The 19,885-nt window shown below is 49.8% G+C and overlaps 1 protein-coding gene and 1 long non-coding RNA gene across 4 annotated transcripts in view; one reads left to right on the forward strand and one right to left on the reverse strand.

Annotated features, from left to right (window-relative positions):
* C5QH8orf88 (chromosome 5q C8orf88 homolog) overlaps positions 1-19,885 on the forward strand; it is a 1,871,959-nt gene that overhangs the window by 475,094 nt on the left and 1,376,980 nt on the right. For 2 of the 3 annotated variants that reach the window (XM_069622340.1, XM_069622339.1), the window contains exon 1: positions 18,530-18,605. The exons of the other annotated variant lie outside the window; for it this stretch is intronic. In XM_069622340.1, coding sequence (XP_069478441.1) covers positions 18,581-18,605 — 25 coding nt within the window. In that variant the 5' untranslated portion in view covers positions 18,530-18,580. Of the gene's footprint in view, positions 1-18,529; positions 18,606-19,885 lie in introns of those variants that run through there. 3 annotated transcript variants of the gene reach the window in all.
* Positions 2,290-18,495, reverse strand: LOC138498642 (uncharacterized). Its single transcript, XR_011278804.1, has 3 exons — positions 18,369-18,495; positions 2,700-2,798; positions 2,290-2,375 (listed from the first exon to the last, which is right to left on the reverse strand). It is a non-coding gene; the product is annotated as an uncharacterized lncRNA (long non-coding RNA).

A 19,885-nucleotide genomic window follows, 5' to 3' on the forward strand; every position in this document is an offset into this window, starting at 1 on the left:
AGACGACTAGAGTCAAATCTTGAGTATAGCTGGGTCCATGCAACTCTTTCCTTCCCAGTAAAGCACTGGAATGATTTCGCTCCGACCCACTGAAGGTGCGGTCATGTGTACGAGTTGTATATGCACCGTACCTTACACATAGCAACATCGCACACAAGGGCACAGTAAGCATGTGGCTAATGGACCACACTAAAGCAACCAGGGATTTTAAAAAAGGTTTGTTTAGTACTTTAAGCTTCTGCCGTTGAAGCCCACACGTGCACTGTCCCCTAGGGACCAGGAAGGATTATTGCTCATCCAAACTAGCAATCAAAATATATGTAACATATAGCAGTGCCAGCAAGATAGCAATTAGGTTTTTTGCCTTTTTAAAAAAAATGTTTTTCTTGATAACAAGATAGTCACTCTATGGGCAGTGGTCTTCAAACTTGTTTGACCCCCAAGCCTTCCCTAAGTAAAAGGTACCTGGCTTGGGCCCCTCTCTCCACATGGACTCCAAAATGTTTATCTGGTGTAGAATGGTGCCAAATGGAGGTGTGGGTGCCAAACAACATTCTTTCAAAATCATTGCTTGCAATAACTCAAATTAGAGGGCAAATATTAGTAAACGCAGCATTCAGAATTTTTTGCTATAGGGGACATGACTAGAAGTAGCGTTGGATATTTATTTCAAAGGTCACAGAGCTGTCTTGGCCCTCCTCCCACTCCCACCTGCAAGGCAAAAAACCTTGGGGTCATCTTCGACTCTGCACTCTCCTTCTCCCCTCACATCTCTGATGTCTCTAAGAGGTCACACTACCAGCTGCACCTCCTTAGAGGTATTCTTCCTTTCCTATCCTTCCCCCAGAAGCTCACTGTCTCCAGAGACCTGGTCCTCTCCAAGCTAGACTACTGTAACAGCCTCTACCTAAATCTTCCTGCCTCCAGTCTCCGCCCTCTACAACTTATCCAGAACAGGACTGCGAGACTTGTCCTTGGCCTCAAGCCCAGGGATCGTATCTCTCCCGGACTGAAATCTCTGCACTGGCTCCCAGTGGCTGCGAGGATTAAATTCAAAACCTCTGCATTGTACACAAGGCCTTCTGGGGTCTGGGGCCGAAATACCTTCAACTCTCTCTTCCGAAATACCTTCCTTCTCAAGCTCTTCGCTCATCTGCGTCCAACTCCCTCAGGGTCAGTCGCTTCTCCAAGCAACAAGTTGGTGGCAGATCACTCTCTTCGGCAGGGGCCTCTCTCTGGAGCAGCCTTCCTGCCTCCCTGAAACTCGAGGAGAACCACCTCCAGTTCTGGAAACACCTCAAAACCTTCCTCTTTGCTTCTGCTTTCTCTCCTCCCCTCCCTTGCTGAACTCCTGACTGAAATTGCACTGGTTACCTGGCCAACCTTCTGATCTCTGGCCCAGGCCCTGTCAACTGCCCACCTGCACTGCCTCCCTGGCAACCCTTGCACTTGGGGACAGTTTTCTGTACCCCTTCAGTCCCCTTTCCAGCACTTTGACCGCACTTCCTTGACTTGCCTGTTTTTTTATTATGTGTTTTTTATTTATCTATCTTATCTTATTTATTCCACTTCCCATGTACTGCACTTTCCCCTGTCCCTTTTCCCCCTTGCACTCTTCCTTTTTTCTCCCCTTCCCATGGACTTGCGTGATCTGAATGACACCTGGCCTAGTAAGATCGTTGTCTGTCCTCCCTTTGTTCCCCCCCTTGCCTCGTCGCGCATTGAAACCCGTGTGTATAGACGCGTTATAAATGCTATATCATATCATATCTTTCTAATTCGACACCCCCCGCCCCAATCGGTACAATGAAAAAGATATTTTCTTCACTTAGTACCAATGATCCATCTAAAAAAGGAGCCTATTTATTTTAAGTTAATTTATGTCACGTTATTTTTTTTAAACCATTTAAAGTTTTCAAAAATTAAAAATGCTTTAAAAGATTTATATTGACAAAACACCACATAAGATTTAAAACTAACCACGTGAAATGGCTTGGGGGGGGCGAAAAACAAAACCATGTGAACAGCTTGGGGGAAAAACAAACTCAGCACTAATGGGTCAGAAATGCTGCTTGGATTTAAAAAAAAACACCACATTGATACAAGTCTCAGAAGATCCCTGTTCAGATCACGAAGTTCTGGCTCGAATTTTTTGTTGAAGTGTGGTCCTGGACTAGGCCACAGGGCGGCGAAAACCACACCTGGATGCACATCTCACAGGGCCGATATAAACCTTCAGCACTTCTACTCAACCAATATTACGTAGGGAGAAGAAATCCTTACTTGCCTGCGTGACTAGGTAAAGTGCTTCACTGGATTTTTCTTGCTGGGACACATGTGGTTAGGTTGACACACCAACGCTTGGAGCGATGCTGCTGCAATGAACACAGTTACTCAAGGATAGATGGGTCTATCTGAGACTTCAAAATGAGCAGAGGTTAAAACCAGCTCTTGGGTGTTAAGCATCAGCTAGTAAGCAGGACGTAATGCTGGGAAACCAGGAGAGAGTACACAGTGCACTGTAAATGCAACTCCCACATGAGATGTGAACTTTTCATTACCGCCCCAAACTGGACATGAGAAAGGAACACCCTCAATAATAGGTTTGAAATACCTGATTGGGACTCCTACTATACCTTTAAAATTACCCCACCCACCCACAGCAAAATACAGTTGTTTTAAAAAAAAGACATTCTTACCGTCGGAAAGTCCTAATACAGATGTCAGCATTTTTTATGGTGCCATTGCTGCTGGGTACTTTGCTGTCCAAGATGGGATGATTAAGCCGATTTGTGTTCCTGCAATTGAAAAAGTACAATAAAAAAAGTATTATTAACGTACTAGATTGACCGTACCAATATGTGCGCACTACACTCTGCCAGTCGGCACACATCCTCCCCCGCACACAAACGGGACCTAGGGTGCAGGGTCCAACTGGGAAATCTCCAAAAGTTCCCTATAGGCCAGTCCACCCCAGCTGGTAGAGAGAGCAGTCAAGAGCACATACCTGAAAACGTGACTCATACTAGACCAAAAAAAATAATAATAATAGAGCGAGAGAAAGAGCATCAGCTTGTTATCGGTTACCCTTTGTGAAGTCCAGCCTGCTGGCATTAAAATCATTCATCTACATATCTTACACAGAATACGACACAGTAGTTCTTAACTCACCGAGCCAACTTTCGGAAACATCGAGTAATAGCCATGTACCTTATACTGCAGTTAGGTGACAGCGCTAACGTAGCAGCAGACGGCCACGGCTGCCAAGCCAGACATGAGGGCCCTTGGCTTCTCTGCAACATATGGCCACATGCAGGCGAAGGCCTGGCACCCACAGCAGGATGATATACATGAATTCCACTTTAAATCACTTCTATGGCAGCGGTGCAACCAATGTACTGTTGGCAGTGAGTGATTTTAGTATATCATGGGATGCATAGACTTGCTCTATAGTAGATGGCTCCCAGGGTAGCTCAGCAGATTGACAGACCATTGCTGAGACTGTGTTTAAGGTTGAATTTAACCAAAACAATAAAATAAAAATATGCAAAATTTGTTAATCGATAGGGCTTTTTGCAATTATAAAAAAAGGAAGTGCTATAAAATGGGTTTGGCCAAGGGATGGGTTGGGGTATTTCTGCCTCTGTTTGGCACCCATGAACCCACATTTCCTAATAACTGCTGTCAGCACAATGGAAGCATTTATTTGTAAACATAACATCTTTATGAATATAACATGTGATAAAACACAAAGCAAGGGGCACACAAATTGTATTGGTGTGGGAACAAATAAAATAATAAATAAATAAACCACACACACACACACACACACACACAAACCCACCTCAAAGAAAACTAGTGAATGCAAGTTTTAGCAGAGTTTGAGTTTGGAAATTACTTTTTTCCTTTGAATGTGTAAAACGCACATTTAAACAATAATGTGTCCAGCATGTAGAATGCCTGCTTTCAACAGTGACCACACCCCTCATCGCCACAGTGATGTTCATGGCCTATTGATTTCGGTGGTGTCCCTTTCAGGACAGAAAAAACAAACGGGATGAGCAAACAGAACCAGGAAATGCACGAGTGACGGCTGGGGAAAGGAGCCCTGCTTAGATTAGGTCACCAAGCTCCCAGCTTCCCTCTGCAAAGCTGGGGGCTTGATAAAGCCTAGTCATGGCTGAGGCAGGCCAGGTCCCGAGATCCAGCCAGACATCTGATGCCGGATCTCGGACCCAGCCAGCGCTATCCCATGGACCAGAGGGGTGACGAGACAGAGGGACAGCCAAAGCAGGGGAGGCCGGTGTTGTATGATATTTGGCTACCCCACGGCAGATTGCTGGAGAGCCCAGCAATCTGCTGTGGGGGAGCTGGATATCATACAACACTGGCAATGCGTGCTTCCGTCGCCGCTCGCCTCTTATTCCCACATGGCCAAGCAAGGTGGGGGCACAGAGGGAGAGGGGTCCAGAGGGAACCAGCATTGCAGTGATCCAGCCCCCCTGCTAACCTTTCCCCACACGTTAGTCTTCGTGGGTCCAAAGGGAGACGGGGAAGAAGAGGGACCGACAAAGGCCTGAAACGCTTGCTTCCCGGCACTCCGTCCAACTGTGGTGTGGCGGTCTGAGCCGAGAAGCAGCATCCCTTACCAGGCAATAAGACGCTAGCGTCACCAGCAGGAAGCAGCAACGCAGCGTGGACACGCGATCCAAATTCAGGAAATAGCACGTCCAGGCTGCATTTATTTCCCGTGCCCTCATCAAGTTGCACTAACTGAGCATGCATTTTCTCTTTTCTCGCTGTCCTGGATCACACGCCCCATAGATTGAAGACCTCTGCCTACAGTATGGCTATTTTTTTAGGGCTAAATACTCATGGTTATCGTGCTGGCACTGTATACTAGCAAAGCAACATGCAGGCACCTAGTCAGTGAGACAACGCAGGTAAATCAAGGAAGTCACAGGGAAATGAAGGAAGTCGGTCCTATACAGAAATAAAGAAATATGGGGGTGGTGGGGTCAAGAGACATCTTGTGGTACAGACTCTGGCTGGTACAGCTCAATCCACTGCCTGGCAGCATTGACCGGTAAAGTCAGGCACATCTCCCTGCAATGTTCTTAACCCCTCGCCTCGTAATAGCAGTAAAGTAACAGAAATCATACCATGGGAACTGCATGCCATCATAGTGAGTTTGTTGCTGTTACAACAGTGAAAGCTGTGTTGCGCAGATAACGGCCGCACTGGTCATTTGGCCGGTCTCGTCAGATCCACGATCCGGCACCAGATGTGTAGCCGGATCGCGGGATCCGGCCAGAGTCAGCTGCCGCAAACCCCAAACCCATGCTCTGCGCTGGGTTACTTTGGAAAAAAAAGAAAGAAAAGAAAGAAAGAGCCCGTGGCGGCACAGCGTAGGGGGGCAGAGCAGCTCATTGCCGCCATGAGCGCTCTGATGGCTCCGCCCCCCTAAATGTACAGAGCAGGACTTTGCTTTTCCTGCAGCTGTGACCTGTATTAAACTAACTTCCTCTGGTGACCCCGTGCAGGGTGCACAGGGTCACCAGAGGAAGTTAACAGTCCTCAGCACAACGACCCAGTTTATTTATGCAATGTTTGTCGGATACATGGACCCGATTATTCATTTATGTATGCAATGTTTGTCAGATTGCATAAAAAAATATACAGGTAGCCGTCAAACATTGCATGAATAAATAAATACCCATATTATCATTGAAACTATCCCACACGATGCAGCCGCCCAACTGCTTTCAGAGGAGAGCTGCGCCGGGTGTTGTTCAAGTAAAAGAAAATCAGCAGGCTTTAAGAGTGAGGTTGCAGGACAATCCCTCGGTTTAAACCAGGATTTCCCCACAGATTATTTGCTCTTTCACCACTAGCTAGAGTAATTGCTCTTTTTAAGGATTCTTTAACAGTCTGCTTAAAATAATCGTCTGTTTGAGCTCAGGTCACAGCGTAGACTAACATTGCTGTTGGTAGTTTAGGTGCACAGATGAATGGTACGGTTTGCTCCCTTGTAGAAGTGCGGTTTCGACTGGGCCATAATTGTCTCGGGCACCAATGAAAAAGTGGCCCATAGTTGTAAATGGCAATTCATTCCTTTTCTGACCATGTTTGAATAGTACCCAAGGGGGGAGTTTTTTTATAAAATGGGATGCAAATTGTGCATTTTAAAGAATATTTACTCAGCAACACTGGTCAAAACTATTATCCGCATAGTGAAGTAACTCATCGGCAGTGCCATGAAAGTGGAATTGATATATAGTTTGGAAAAGAAGCAGCAAGAAAGAAATTGCGCCATTTTAAACTATTATTTTGGACATTTCCTTTGATCGGAGGTCAACTGCCAGCTCCAACCCCCCAAACCCCGCCTCTTTGGGAACCCACCCCACCCGCCCCAAACCCGCCCCGGCCCTTGTGGGACCCCCCACCAAATTTTTTCAATTTCCACCACTCGATAAGGGTGAAGATGGCGGCAGCCGAATCTGCCCTGAAATTTCCTCGGCGTGTGCGGCGAGGCCATAAACCACTTCTGTTTGGGGTGGGTGGAGCCGGGGATGAGGATACCAGCCAAGAAGACACAGAAAGATCCGCTGTTGGTGCAACTAAAATCAAAATAGAAAAAACAAACCCCATCAGAGTTTTGTTCTCCCCCGTTCCCCTCCCTTGCCGTGCTCTGAAACACCTGTGTATGACCGCAATATAAATAAAAATATTAAATATACCTGGCACTTCTCCGAGATGAATAATTATAAATGCGCAATAAAAATAAATACCTGCCCATGCACTGCGTGGATCACTCCTTCCTCCTAATCCTCTTCCTAAGCACATAGACGTCCCACGTGAAAACGTCACAACGACGTCACAGAAACAAGTCATTAAGCCGTAAAGGCATTTCAGAAAGTATCGGCAAACTTTTAAACAAACACAATGCTATCGGGTCTCATAGGGACTTTAAATGTGTGATTGTAAATGAAAGCAATACAAGGCCTCCGTTTTGCCTTCTCTGCCACACACTGCAAAGGGGTAAATGAAAAATCCCCTTCCTGGGGAATGCCAAATCGCCCCCCGTGCAGGAGAAATAAAGAACTGAACTGTTATGCTGGAAATTCATACCCTGCATAAAACACATATCCCCATCTGCTGCACATACCAAATCCTCCAAACCCCCCCCATCCAGCGGGAGGATAACTAACCATTCGCTGTACTGTTCACTGCTACAGTGGAAGTCCCAGTAGAAGGAACGTAGAAGGAACGCACTGTGCCCAGCCCCACTCCATAAAACACATTGTTGCATCCGCCCTGTGTCCGGCAACGTGGTGACGCATGGCGTCTTAATAAAAGCCCCGCCCACGGGAGGCAGTTCCGGGCCAAGACACAGACAACGTGTGGTGTATCTCATTTCGCTCCAGCTGGAGCTGCGCCATCGCCGCCCACTTGAAAGGCCTTCACCGTTCTGTCTCCGTGAGGGGCCAGAACATAACACTGGCGACGAGGGAAACGGGACCCAGCACGCGCGTTCGACGCCCTACCAGCTGTCTATAATTAGCAGCGACGCGCACAATTTTTGGACTCCCGGTGGGGTGGGGCACACAAACCCCCCCCCCTCCACCCAAAAATATATATATATTTTTTTTTTTTTTGCTGGCTCCAGCTACTTGCCTTCCCATAAAGGGCCCAGTTATTGGAGGGGACACATCCTCACAGCATGGTCACAGGGAGCTGCAACATCCAACCAACTGGTGCCCAGGGGCCAGAGGCACCACAGCACAACGTGGGTAATCATCACACACGCAGCACAGACGTGTGATCACAGCAGCAAGCACCTGGAGCGAGGCAGCAGTCCCATCAGCTGTGGCTCGGAATTTCTGCCACAGAAAGGTCAACCAACGCCTGAAGCTACGTACCAAGGTGAGGCGCATAAACCCCATTGAGAGACAGTGAGACCCCACTATGGCGACCGGCACGTCCACCCCCAGGCCTGGTTCGCCTTCTAGGCTTGCGGCTAATCTATCAGTGTCGTCACCACAAGCTCGCCCACAAGGGGGCTCCTCTGCCATGATTCAGCCATTTGACCCATTCACGGACCCATCTTCAGTTGGCCCCCGGTGGCAGCTATGGATCCAAAAATTTGAAATGGCAATGGATTGTAAGGACATAACTACTGCCAGAAAAATGAGATCACATTTGTTGCTAAACGTGGGGGACGAAGTGCTATGCATTTTTAACTCACTAATCATCGATGATGGCCAGGACATTTACCAGCAAGCAAAAGATGCCTTGACGGCTCATTTTCTCCCACAACTCAACCCTGACTATGAAACCTTTATATTCTGTACCACAATTCAAGCGGAAGAAGAGACCTTAGATGTCTACAACACCCGACTCAGGAAGCTGGCAATATCGTGTGAGTTCACGAATGTCGAGTAAGAAATCCGGAGACAGCTCATCAACAGCATCCAATCGGAGAAACTGAGAAGGATGGTACTGAGTGAGAAGGGCATCTCTCTAACACGCATTCTGGAATTGGGCCGTCAAAGGGAACTGGCACATATCAGGGCCGCCAACATGGGGACGACTCTTCGAAAACTACAGCCTGCCGATGGCCCATGTCACCAACAGACAGTCCTCAAGGGATGAGGCTGGCGGCAACTATGCACAAGCTAGGTGGCAGCCACAAATCCCGGGACCCACGGAGTGTGGATGGTGTGGTGGACTGCGACATGGACGGCGAAACTGCCCCGCGCAAGGAACAACATGTGGGGCATGTGGCAGAAAGGACCACTATGCTAAGGTGTGCCGGTCATCGGGCACCGCACTGCTGCCCCCGAATAATCCCCAAGAGAAGAGCGGGATCAAGAAAAAGGAGCAAGCCAGTGCAAGGCAAGTCGAAATAACAAACTCTTCGACTGAGGAAGAAGGGGATGACGTCACAGGGACCCAACATGAACCCGGCAGGGAACAGTGGAAGAAAGGGAGGAAAGTCTACCTGGTGTCAGCCCTGGATCATGGACATGCAACGCAGAAAAAAGGGCTCTGGAGGCGCAGATGCCAGGTCACTCTCCAAAACCAGCAGGTATGGATGACCATAGACACGGGAGCGTCCGTAATTGTTATGCCCACAAGCACATTACAGACACTGCAACCGCAACCAGATCTGAAGAACACAGACACTTTACTGTTTGCGTATGGCTGTAGGAAGCCCCTACCGGTGGTTGGCAGATTCCGCACCACCCTCAGCCATGGTGAAAACAGGCTACCATCGAAAATCTACATCGTCAATGCGGGGATCGAATTCCTTCTGAGTGGGGATGCGGCTGAAGACCTAGGGCTAGTCAAGTTCGTCTGCCAAGTGAAGGAAGCAGAAGAGGTCGAGAAGATCCTGGCACAGTATCCCAACCTGCAAAACGGGATAGGGTGTTTGAAAGGAAAGACAATCAAGCTCCACATAGACGAGTCGGTCCAGCCAAAGGCCGTAAGACACAGGAGAACCCCGTTCCATATGCGTGAACAAGTGGAGAAAGAACTTAATGCATTGGAAGAAGCCGGCATAATAGCAGAGGTTACTGGGCCAACACCATGGGATCCCCGATGGTGGTCACAAAAAAACCCAAACAGCCGGGAAAAGTCCGGATTTGTATAGACATGCGCCTTCCGAACACTGCAATCGAGCGGGAGCGCCACATTACACCAACGCTCGACGAAATCGTGGCCAATCTCACCGGGTCACGAGTCTTCTCCAAGGTTGATCTGATAGCAGGATACCACCAGCTAAAGCTGCATAGAGACTCTTGATACATAAGCACTTTCTCGACACACCTGGGCTTACGAAGATATAAGCGTCTAAGCTTTGTGATCTCGTCAGCTGCCAAAGTCTTTCAACAGACAATTCAGGAGGTCATCCGGGACATACCAGGTGTCCTAAATGTAAGTGACGATATCCTGACCCATGCTCAGGACAGAGAAGAACACTTGAGGAGATTACAAACGCTCCTGGGCAGGCTAGAAGACGGAAACATTTCTTTGGCTACAAGTTCAGCAGCACTGGCATTTCCCCGGACCCCCAGAAGGTTGCCGGCATACAGGCTGCGAGTCCGCCAATGACACCCACTGAAGTGCGCACAGCTTCCTGGGGAGGGCCACATACTGTGGGAGGTTCATGCGGAACCTGGCCACCCTCTCTGAACCTCTCTGAACCCCTGCGAGAGCTTACCAAGCTGAACACAAAGTGGGAATGGGGGCAAGCGTATCAGGAGGCCTTTGAGAACATCACGAGTCGCTGTCAGTTGACACAAAGATGGCGTACTATGACACCGACCTCCCAACTGAACTATTTGTGGATGCAAGCCCTGTCGGCCTAGGGGCCATCCTCATGCAGGTCACCAAAGAAGGGGAGAAAAGGCCCATTGCATACGCGTCAAGAGCTCTCACAATGACAGAGCAGCGATACTCGCACATTGAGAAGGAGGCAATTGCCGTACTTTGGGGGTGTCGTCACTTTCACCTCTATCTCTATGGCCGAAGATTCACGGCAGTTACGGATCACAAACCCCTGTTGCCTATCTTCATGGGCACATCCTCTCACACGCCGGCCAGAATAGCCAAATGGCTATTGCACCTCCAGCAGTACAATTTTGAATTGGCCTATCAGCCGGAAAGTGGAAACCTGGCGGACTAACTATCAAGACACCCTCGAGCGGCGACTCCACAAGAAGTCCAAGTAGCCGAAGAGACCGAGGAACATATCTGCCAGGTGGTGTGGGCCATGAGACCAAAGGCTGTCAGCATCGAGGACATTGAATTGGAAACACACAAGGACACGTGCTGCAATCTCAGGCGATTGGAAGTCCTTCATGAAGAACACCCACAACAGGACAGCGGAAGCAAAGGCGTTTCTCGCGGGGATGTTCACCATACGACAGGACCAGTTGATCACAGAGCAAGGACTGCTGCTCAGGGGAAATCGTATTGTCATCCCGTCGAGCCTCCAGGACAGAATAGTGGCGCTAGCCCATGAAGGCAACCAAGGGATGGCTCAGACGAAGGCTCGAATCCGGCACCGAGTGTGGTTTCCACAGATAGACGAGAAGGTCGAAAGGCTAATCAACACCTGTCTACCCTGCCAGATAACCGGAGCTCCACCGGATCCAGAACCAATCCAGTCAGCGGAACGTGGTTTTGGCAGTTGGTGTCACGCCCCCTATAGGCTCATCCCCGGCAATCCCGCCTAGCATCCAACAAAAACACCAGAACCCCAAACAGAGTAGGTCTGCCAGTGAGGGGGTGGCAGTGGTTGGCACCCGGTACTGCTGCGTCATCCTTATTTGCGCTGGCGAATCCCCTGGCGTCTTGCTACATGGTCCGCGCAGCGGCGACACCGGGGGACTAGGCGAGCCCGTTGCGCTGTGCTCCGCGTGACAAATGGAGCCTGGGGAGGCAGAACGCATAGCATCCATCGCGCAGGAAACAAATTAAAGTCACGTGTCTTGAAGCGCGGCCACGTGATAAGACCTGTGGTCTTGTGACATGGTCACGTGAGCGCTTCTGGCTTTCAAAAGAGATGCGTTCACTAGCGTTAAACGCTTCACAGCTGACTTTGTTCATCCTGTTTGGCTTTTCTACGGATTACTTTGCTACTGCTCATTGACCACGGAACGTTTTTTGGGACTGCTTTTTGGATTTCACCTTTTGGTACTTTTGCCCGGACCCTGCATTATATCGGATACAACCTCGGCTATTTCCTTAGGACTCATTTTGGATCGCCCCACTGTGTTTATACGGACAGCTATGTTTTGTTGACCACGGATTGCTCATAGGATTGTTTTTGGACTCCTCTTGTGAACTCTTGACTCTGTTTGCCTGTATCAGGTGATACCATCATCTTTGCCGAGTGCCATCCAAACTACCAACCGCCGCCAACCTCTGCCTACCACCATTGACCCCTATCCAGTACATCCTTCACTGAGTTCCCTGCCATCTATACTGGGTAAGCCCTCTTGTAGATATATTGTTTCCTTAGAGTTGTGTTCATGGTCTAACCTAAATGTTTGCCTTGTAGTGGTCAGGGGGGACCATCCAGCGTTCCTGGTTCCGGCTGACGGCATTCTACACCTGTGGCTCCAAGCACTACGCGAGCAGTGTTAGTATTGTCTGCTCGAGTGGTGTTTGGGGACGGAGGTCTCATCGTCTACACGACCATCAAGTCTTGACAGATAGTCTTGACAGATGGGATGCAGTCAGCATCGACTTTTGTACACTACGAGAAGGCCTCTACCTCCTGGTGGCCATTGACGTTCACTCCCGATATCCCGAAGTCGAGGTAGTTGAATCCACGGCAGCGGAGGTGGTGATCCCTGCCATGGAGAAGATGTTTGCAACACATGGACTGCCCACTACAATCAAGAATGATAATGGACCCCATTCCAAGGGGAGGAATTCAAACATTACCAGCAGGAACTAAACATAAGGTACCATCACATCATGCCAAGATGGCCCCAGGCGAATGGTGATGTTGAACGGTTCATGAGGACAGTCAACAAAGTGCTGAGGTTATCGAGAGCAAATGCCAGCCCGTGGAAAGTCGACCTTTACCGTTTCCTGCGAAACTACCGCGTCACTCCTCACAGCACGACGGGTGTTCCGCCAGCTGACCTCATGTTTGGCACCGTAATAAAGTCTTCTATCCCAAATCACCCCAGCAGGACCCGGACAGATTTGACAAGGAGCACACCGAAAGAAGGAGAACGGAAGCCAACGCCCACATGAGTGCCAAGAGGAGGTTGAAACCATCCGACCACCAGGTGGGCGACCAGGTGGTCATGCAGCAGAACCCGACAAGGTCCAAACTGGACTCCAGCTATGAGTGGTTCACGTGGACTGTCAGTGAGAAACAAGGGACCATGATAACTGTAAAGAGAGGACGCAGACAGGTGACACGAAATGCGTCGTGTTTCAAGGCGGTGCCACGCAACCTATGGACTGATGGGGAATGCCCCCAAGAGGATGAAGCCTCCCAGCCGACTGAAGAAGAACCTACTCACTTGCCGGGTGAAGAAGAAGCGAGTGACAGGACGTGGGAGCAGTGGAGCGGACCTGACATGGATGAGACGGAGATGGAAGGTGAGACACCCAATGAGACAGTGGGGCCCGGCTCCAGGGGTGGGAGATATGGTTTGAGAACCACCACCCAGCCGCCAGCTCGGCTAAAAGACTATGGGCCTCATTACAACCTGTCAGGTTTGGACCGCAGTGATTCCGTGACGGTGGTAACAAAGTTTCTGTGTCCGCAAGGTTGCGGAAAGACCGTCCAATTACGTGCTGTTGGTCGCGCGTACGACACGGACGCGGAAACATTGTTACCGCCATCACGTAAAAAGCCACGGAAATGGACATTGCGCTGCCACAAGTAGTGCAAAAACCGTGTCCGCCTCCGTCGCCACGGACACGGGAACCGGAAATACCATGATCGCCAAAACAGGAAACAGAGAGGCGGCCATCATATAAAGCACAATCCATTGCCATCCAGAGTCAGCACAAGCAGAATCCACACTGTGAGAAGGCAAAAGGGACCACCAGCATGTCTGCCAGGATTCCAGCTCAGAGGCAGCGCAAACAGCGCTTTAGTGAGGCGGAGCTAACTGTTCTGGTAGAGCATATAGTGGAGCATGCAGAGATGCTGTTCAGTGCCGATCAACGGCGTGCCAGACAGCAGCAGAGGAAGGAAGTGTGGGCGGAAGCACCATGCAAGTGCACTGCTGTGGGCGTGACTGTGAGGAGCGTCAAGACCTGCACAAGCGGTGGGAGGACCTCAGGCTGAGGGTTCGGAACCTGATCTCCACACACCGCCAACGCAGCAGTGGGACAGGTGGAGGACCCCCTTCCCCACTGAGGCTGCAAGTATGGGAGGAGCGTTGCAGCAGTGTCCTCCACCTTCAGGGCATCCATGGGATCGGGGAGGCTGAGGCAGGAGTGAGCCCACCTGCAGATGCTGGTAAGTGGTGAAACATGAATGCCACATGAGAATATGTTGATGGCATGACTGGGCCAAAGGACCCATTAACAACCCCCCCCCCAAGCAGTGCATGACTGGGCCTAAGGACCCATTAACAACCCCCCCCCCTCAAGCAGTGCATGACTGGGCCAAAGGACCCATTAACAATCCCCCCCCAAACCCAAGTAGTGCATGACTGGGCCAAAGGACCCATTACCATCCCCCCACCCCAAGCAGTGCATGACTAGGCCAAAGGACCCATTAACAACCCCCCCCCAAGCAGTGCATGACTGGGCCAAAGGACCCATTAACAACCCCCCCCCAATCGGTGCATGACTGGGCTAAAGGACCCATCATGATCCGTATGGCAACCAATATCACAACAATGCATACCCCCAACAATCAGATGCATGTAACTAGCACTATTCAATGATCAACCTGTATGATGCATGTGATGTACCCATCAGCCACCACCACAACACTAATTGCATGTCCTCTGTGTCCCCACAGCCGTATCAAGTGACAGTGATACTGCACAACAGGCCAGGCAATCTGCACCAGCACGTGTCCAAGCCACCGCACCTGCACAAGAGGATGCTGCCAGCAGTTCGGCATCTCTGCCCCCAATACCAACTGCAACAAATGTGCCGGCCACCACCACCAACATCCCCAGCGTCTCCACGCTGCCTGAGTTAACACAGGTGCTACGGGAACCCATCGTGCCCACCCAAACCAACACGGAAGGCAGCTGCACTGCAGAGGAGGCGGCCTGTAGTGACAACAGTGCCCCGGCAGAGCACTCTGATACTGGGCCACAGGGGGAGATGCCCACATTTGATGACCTGGGATCCTTCTATCATCTGGAGTTTAGTCCCACATCACTCCGAAGTCCCATGAGGTCACCCACCCCATCTATGGCAGAGCTTAATTCCCGCATGCAGCGGATGGAGGAGCAGCAGGCTACCCTCACCCAGCTGGTGGAGAGGTAGCTCGAGGAATCTAGGCTGCAGAGGGAGTGCTACAGCACGTCAGTGCGTCGCCTATCAAGGTCCATTGGACGCTTTGCCAGCACTATTGTCACCCTGGCACGCCATGTGCGGGCGGGTAATGACAACACCTCCAGGCTCATAAAGTACATGTTGATTGGGCAACAGGCAAATATTGCACGTATGCCATCTATACCTGATTCTGTGCCATCCAATACCACCACCCCATCCAGCTCCACTACTGCCAGTCCAAGGAGGCGCTCGAGTCGGCTAACGGGGCTCTCGGGCAAGGATGCACAGGCACAGAAGCGCACACGGAAGTAATGGCATGTGTGTGGGCCACTGCAGGACACACGTGGACTTTAAGGGTGTGAGGGGTGGGTACGTTTGGGTGGTGGGTGCGCACGGGTGTACAACTTCCCTAACCATTGCACCTCCTTCCCTGTTGTTAATTCATCAATATATCATCATTTGAAATCAAAATATACATGTGTGGACATCTATCATTTCATTTGCAGTACAACAAATTATTTATTGTCATCACCATGTCCATGCATTGCTGTGAATGTGCTGTGTCTCAAAAGTAAATGCAAATCAGTTCATCCCGTGCTCTTTGGCCATGAAGTGGACCCAGGGGGAGGTGGTGCCATCCCATCCCCATCTCCATCCCCATCCCCATCCCCATCTCCATCCCCATCTTCTTCTTCTGCGTCTGGGGGCATTGGGATGTTCTTGCGCCGGCAGAGATTGTGCATCATGGCATATACGAGTGTGATTTTTCCCGTCTTCACTGGGCTGTACAGCAGTGATCCGCCAGATCTGCTCAAACAGCGGAACCGGGCCTTCAGCAGTCCGAATGTCCTCTCAATCATTCCACGTGTGCGGACATGTGCCCTATTGTACACCTCTTCATGCCTCTTCCTTGGTCTCCGTACAGGTGTCATCATCCATGGCGGGAGTGCATATCCAGCATCACCTACATGGAATGTAGATGGGGGGACATGTCAGTGTTTGATGTATCATGTCTTCATCTGATGCTGTGCTATTTTGTATCATTGTTCATTCATGCATGTGTGCCATGCAGTGCTTGGAAGTGTTTTTTTTGCCATCACAGTGGATGTAGCCAAATGGATATTGACCTACACATTTACGTGCATGTGTACTCTGCCCTGCAGGTGACATTTGATTGTGAGTATGGCATAGTGCAGTGATGTGCACACATGGCAGAGTCACTCCACTGTAATGAAGTAGTTAATGCAGGACGTCTCATTTACAGGCATCATGTGCATTGGGAGGGGAGTGTTCCATTTGTGGGTGGGTGTTTGCAGTGGCACAAGGTGTATGGGACAGTGACAGTATCAGCTGTGTGTATCATGTGGCAGGGTGTGTACGGGCACACTGTGTTGACCTGTCATGTCTTCCTTTGCTTTGTGATGTTTGGGATCCGCTGTCTATTTGGTTGATGGCAGGGGGGGTGATGCATGTGCGGTCACAGTGGCACACTCACATTGCTCATTGGCCTGGAGACACACACACCACTTCAACAGGGTCGGAGCATTTCCAGCTGTACTCACCTAAAAGCCATGTGTTTTGTCCAGCATAGCGTTCCATGTACCGTGGAAACGTGGAATTCTGCAGTACCATTGAGCCATGGGTTGAGCCTGGGAAACGTGTGCAGCAGTGTGTATTCAGTAGCGTGGCATCACATACCATCTGTACATTCAACGAGTGATACTGTTTTCTATTGCGGAACACCATCTCAATTGCACGTGGTACTGTCAGCTCAATGTGGGTGCAGTCAATTGCACCTATGCAATTAGGCATGCCTGCTATGGCATGGAAGGCCAACTTGGTGGCAATGACCTCGGGGAGGGTACGGGGTAGGGCTATGTGTTCCGACACATGGCGCAACAGGGCATCCAGTACCTGTACCAGGGTTTTAGAAAAACAGGGTTGTGATATGCCGTGCAGCTCACCGACCGTGTGTTGATAGGTGCCAGTGTCAAGGAAATGCAGCACAGGCACAACCTTCAGGAAGGGGGGGGATGGCGGTGGGGGGTGTCTATGTGGCTGCTGATGTTGTCCTCAATCATGGCAGTGATGTACAGGATTGTTGGACGGTCCAGCCGGTATATTGTGTGGATCTGTCCTGGGGTAAGGTTCCAGGGTGAGGCCCTGATGTGTGCTATTGCAGGCTGCCTGCGGGGTTCTGCCGGCTGGACAATGGGGTTTGCCATAGGTGCAGGGTTGGCGGTTGGCGCCTGCGCCTCCTCCGCCTCCTCTGCACCATCACTGCCATCATGTGCAGTGCTGCCTGTTGGTTGAGTAGGCCCAGTCCAAGTGCTACTAGAGCTGCTGCCTGCATGGTTCTGTGTTGTATTGGGCTGTGTGTGGCCCTTTTGTAGGCTCCCAGTGTGCTGCTGGGTCCAGCTGTGCTGATTTGGTGCACCTGTGCCCCGATTCAGTTCAGCAGGCACTGTTTAACGTCATGTTCGTGGTGGCGTCGGTACCGCCACCGTGATCACGGTTTTAACGCCATTTTTCTGGCGGTGTTTCTGTGTCCGCGCTAGTTGTGATGCTCGCGGTGTTTCGTATTGCCAGTAACAGAGGGGTTTCCGTGCAGGTGGACTTTACGGGACCCTTAACTCCGCGGTGGCGGTTGGGGGAGGTGCTATTTCCGGGGCCACGGGTCATGATTGGGCGGATGTGGAAACAGTGCCGGTATGGTTTTACCAGCGGCTTTAACTCCGGACCGGAGTACTTGGAATAAGGCCCTATGTATGGTAGTCTGCCCCACGAGAACTATGAGAGGGGGGAGTACCCGGGTTTGTGTAAGGTCAGGCATTTGCATATCTGTATGACGTGTTTTGTTTAATGTTAAATTAAGTTAAAATAAAAGAGGAATGTTGCATCCGCCCTGCGTCCCGCAACGCGGTGACGCAGGGCGTCTTAATAAAAGCCCCGTCCCCGCCCACGGGAATCTGTTCCGGGCAAGACAACGTGTGGTGTATCTCATTTCGCTCCAGCTGGAGCTGCGCCATTGCGGCCCACTTGAAAGGCCTTCACCGTTCTGTCTCAGTGAGGAGGCAGAACATAACACACACGTCGCACATTTGCAAGAGAAAACCCCAAAACGAATTGAATCCACCTGTACTTTAAGTTAATCTCAACCCCCAAAATACGCAATACCAATATTGCCTCACCTCTGTAATGCACGTTACATATCCCAAAAATACACCGAAATAACGGAAAAACACGGACTCTGTCTGCATTTTGAGTAAATCTCACCCCCTGATGCACATTATAAACTACCAAAATACACAGAAATACTCGCTTCCCAATATTGACAATCAACATGAGAAAACTTTAAGACTTACCAGAAATCAAATAACCATCAACGATACATGTCCTTTGCAAAGGAGGAATCGCTCCCACAACGCCTTGCCAGTTCCAGCTCGTGCAAAAATGATGATGACGTGAGCGTTGAAACCACGTCAGGCAGAGCAGCCCACGTGATGAAGTGGGGGCGGGGCCGTAATGTGGTCCGTTTCTCGAATGGGAACTAGACGCTACCCTTTAGGAAACGCGCATGGCCAGTTTCCAGGCAGCATCAGGTGAGTGTATGCGATCCAACCCTTGTAGTGAATTTTATATGCATTTCTTTTAGCACCCATCAACTTAGACGTTCTCACCCCTTTGTTGTTATTGTTAAGAGGAGCCCTTTTGCAAACTCTAGGAATGCACGTTGAAGCTGTAATTCCTTGTATTACACTCATCACATGTTGAAATTAAATATTGTAAGTACGTGATTTTCTAAACATCAGGTTTTGAAATTACACTGGGCACAGTAGCTGCTCCTGTGCAGCTGCTACACAGACACTTCTCTGATGTAAGTGACTACATATCTAATAATACCTGCACAGGCCAATGCTCGCAGACGCAGTAACTGCTGTGCAGCTGTTACACAGACCCTGTACATATATAATAATACCTGCACAGGCCAATGCTCGCAGACGCAGTAACTGCTGTGCAGCTACTACACAGACCCTGCTCTAGTGTAAGTGACTATATATATAATACGCAGACCCTGCTCTAATGTAAGTGACTATATATATAATACGCAGACCCTGCTCTAGTGTAAGTGAATCTTGTGTAAGTGACTATATATAATACCGGCACAGGCCAATGCTCGCAGACGCAGTAACTGCTGTGCAGCTACTACACAGACCCTGCTCTAGTGTAAGTGACTATATATATAATACGCAGACCCTGCTCTAATATAAGTGACTATATATATAATACGCAGACCCTGCTCTAGTGTAAGTGAATCTTGTGTAAGTGACTATATATAATACCGGCACAGGCCAATGCTCGCAGACGCAGTAACTGCTGTGCAGCTGCTACACAGACCCTGCTCTGGTGTAAGTGACTACATATCTAATAATACCTGCACAGGCCAATGCTCGCAGACACAGTAACTGCTGTGCAGCTACTACACAGAACCTGCTCTAGTGTAAGTGACTATATAATACGCAGACCCTGCTCTAGTTTAAGTGACTATATATATAATACGCAGACCCTGCTCTAGTGTAAGTGACTCTAGTGTAAGTGACTATATATAATACCGGCACAGGCCAATGCTCGCAGACGCAGTAACTGCTGTGCAACTGCTACACAGACCCTGTACATATATAATAGTACCTGCACAGGCCAATGCTCGCAGACACAGTAACTGCTGTGCAGCTACTACACAGACCATGCCCTAGTGTAAGTGACTATAGATATAATACCTGCACAGGCTAAGACTCGCAGACGCAGTAACTGCTGTGCAGCTGCTACACAGACCCTGATCTAGTGTACGTGACTATATATATAATACCTGCACAGGCCAATG

Source organism: Ambystoma mexicanum, chromosome 5q (genome assembly GCF_040938575.1).
Source record: "Ambystoma mexicanum isolate Mex_15411 chromosome 5q, UKY_AmexF1_1, whole genome shotgun sequence".
Taxonomy (NCBI): Eukaryota; Metazoa; Chordata; class Amphibia; order Caudata; family Ambystomatidae; genus Ambystoma; species Ambystoma mexicanum.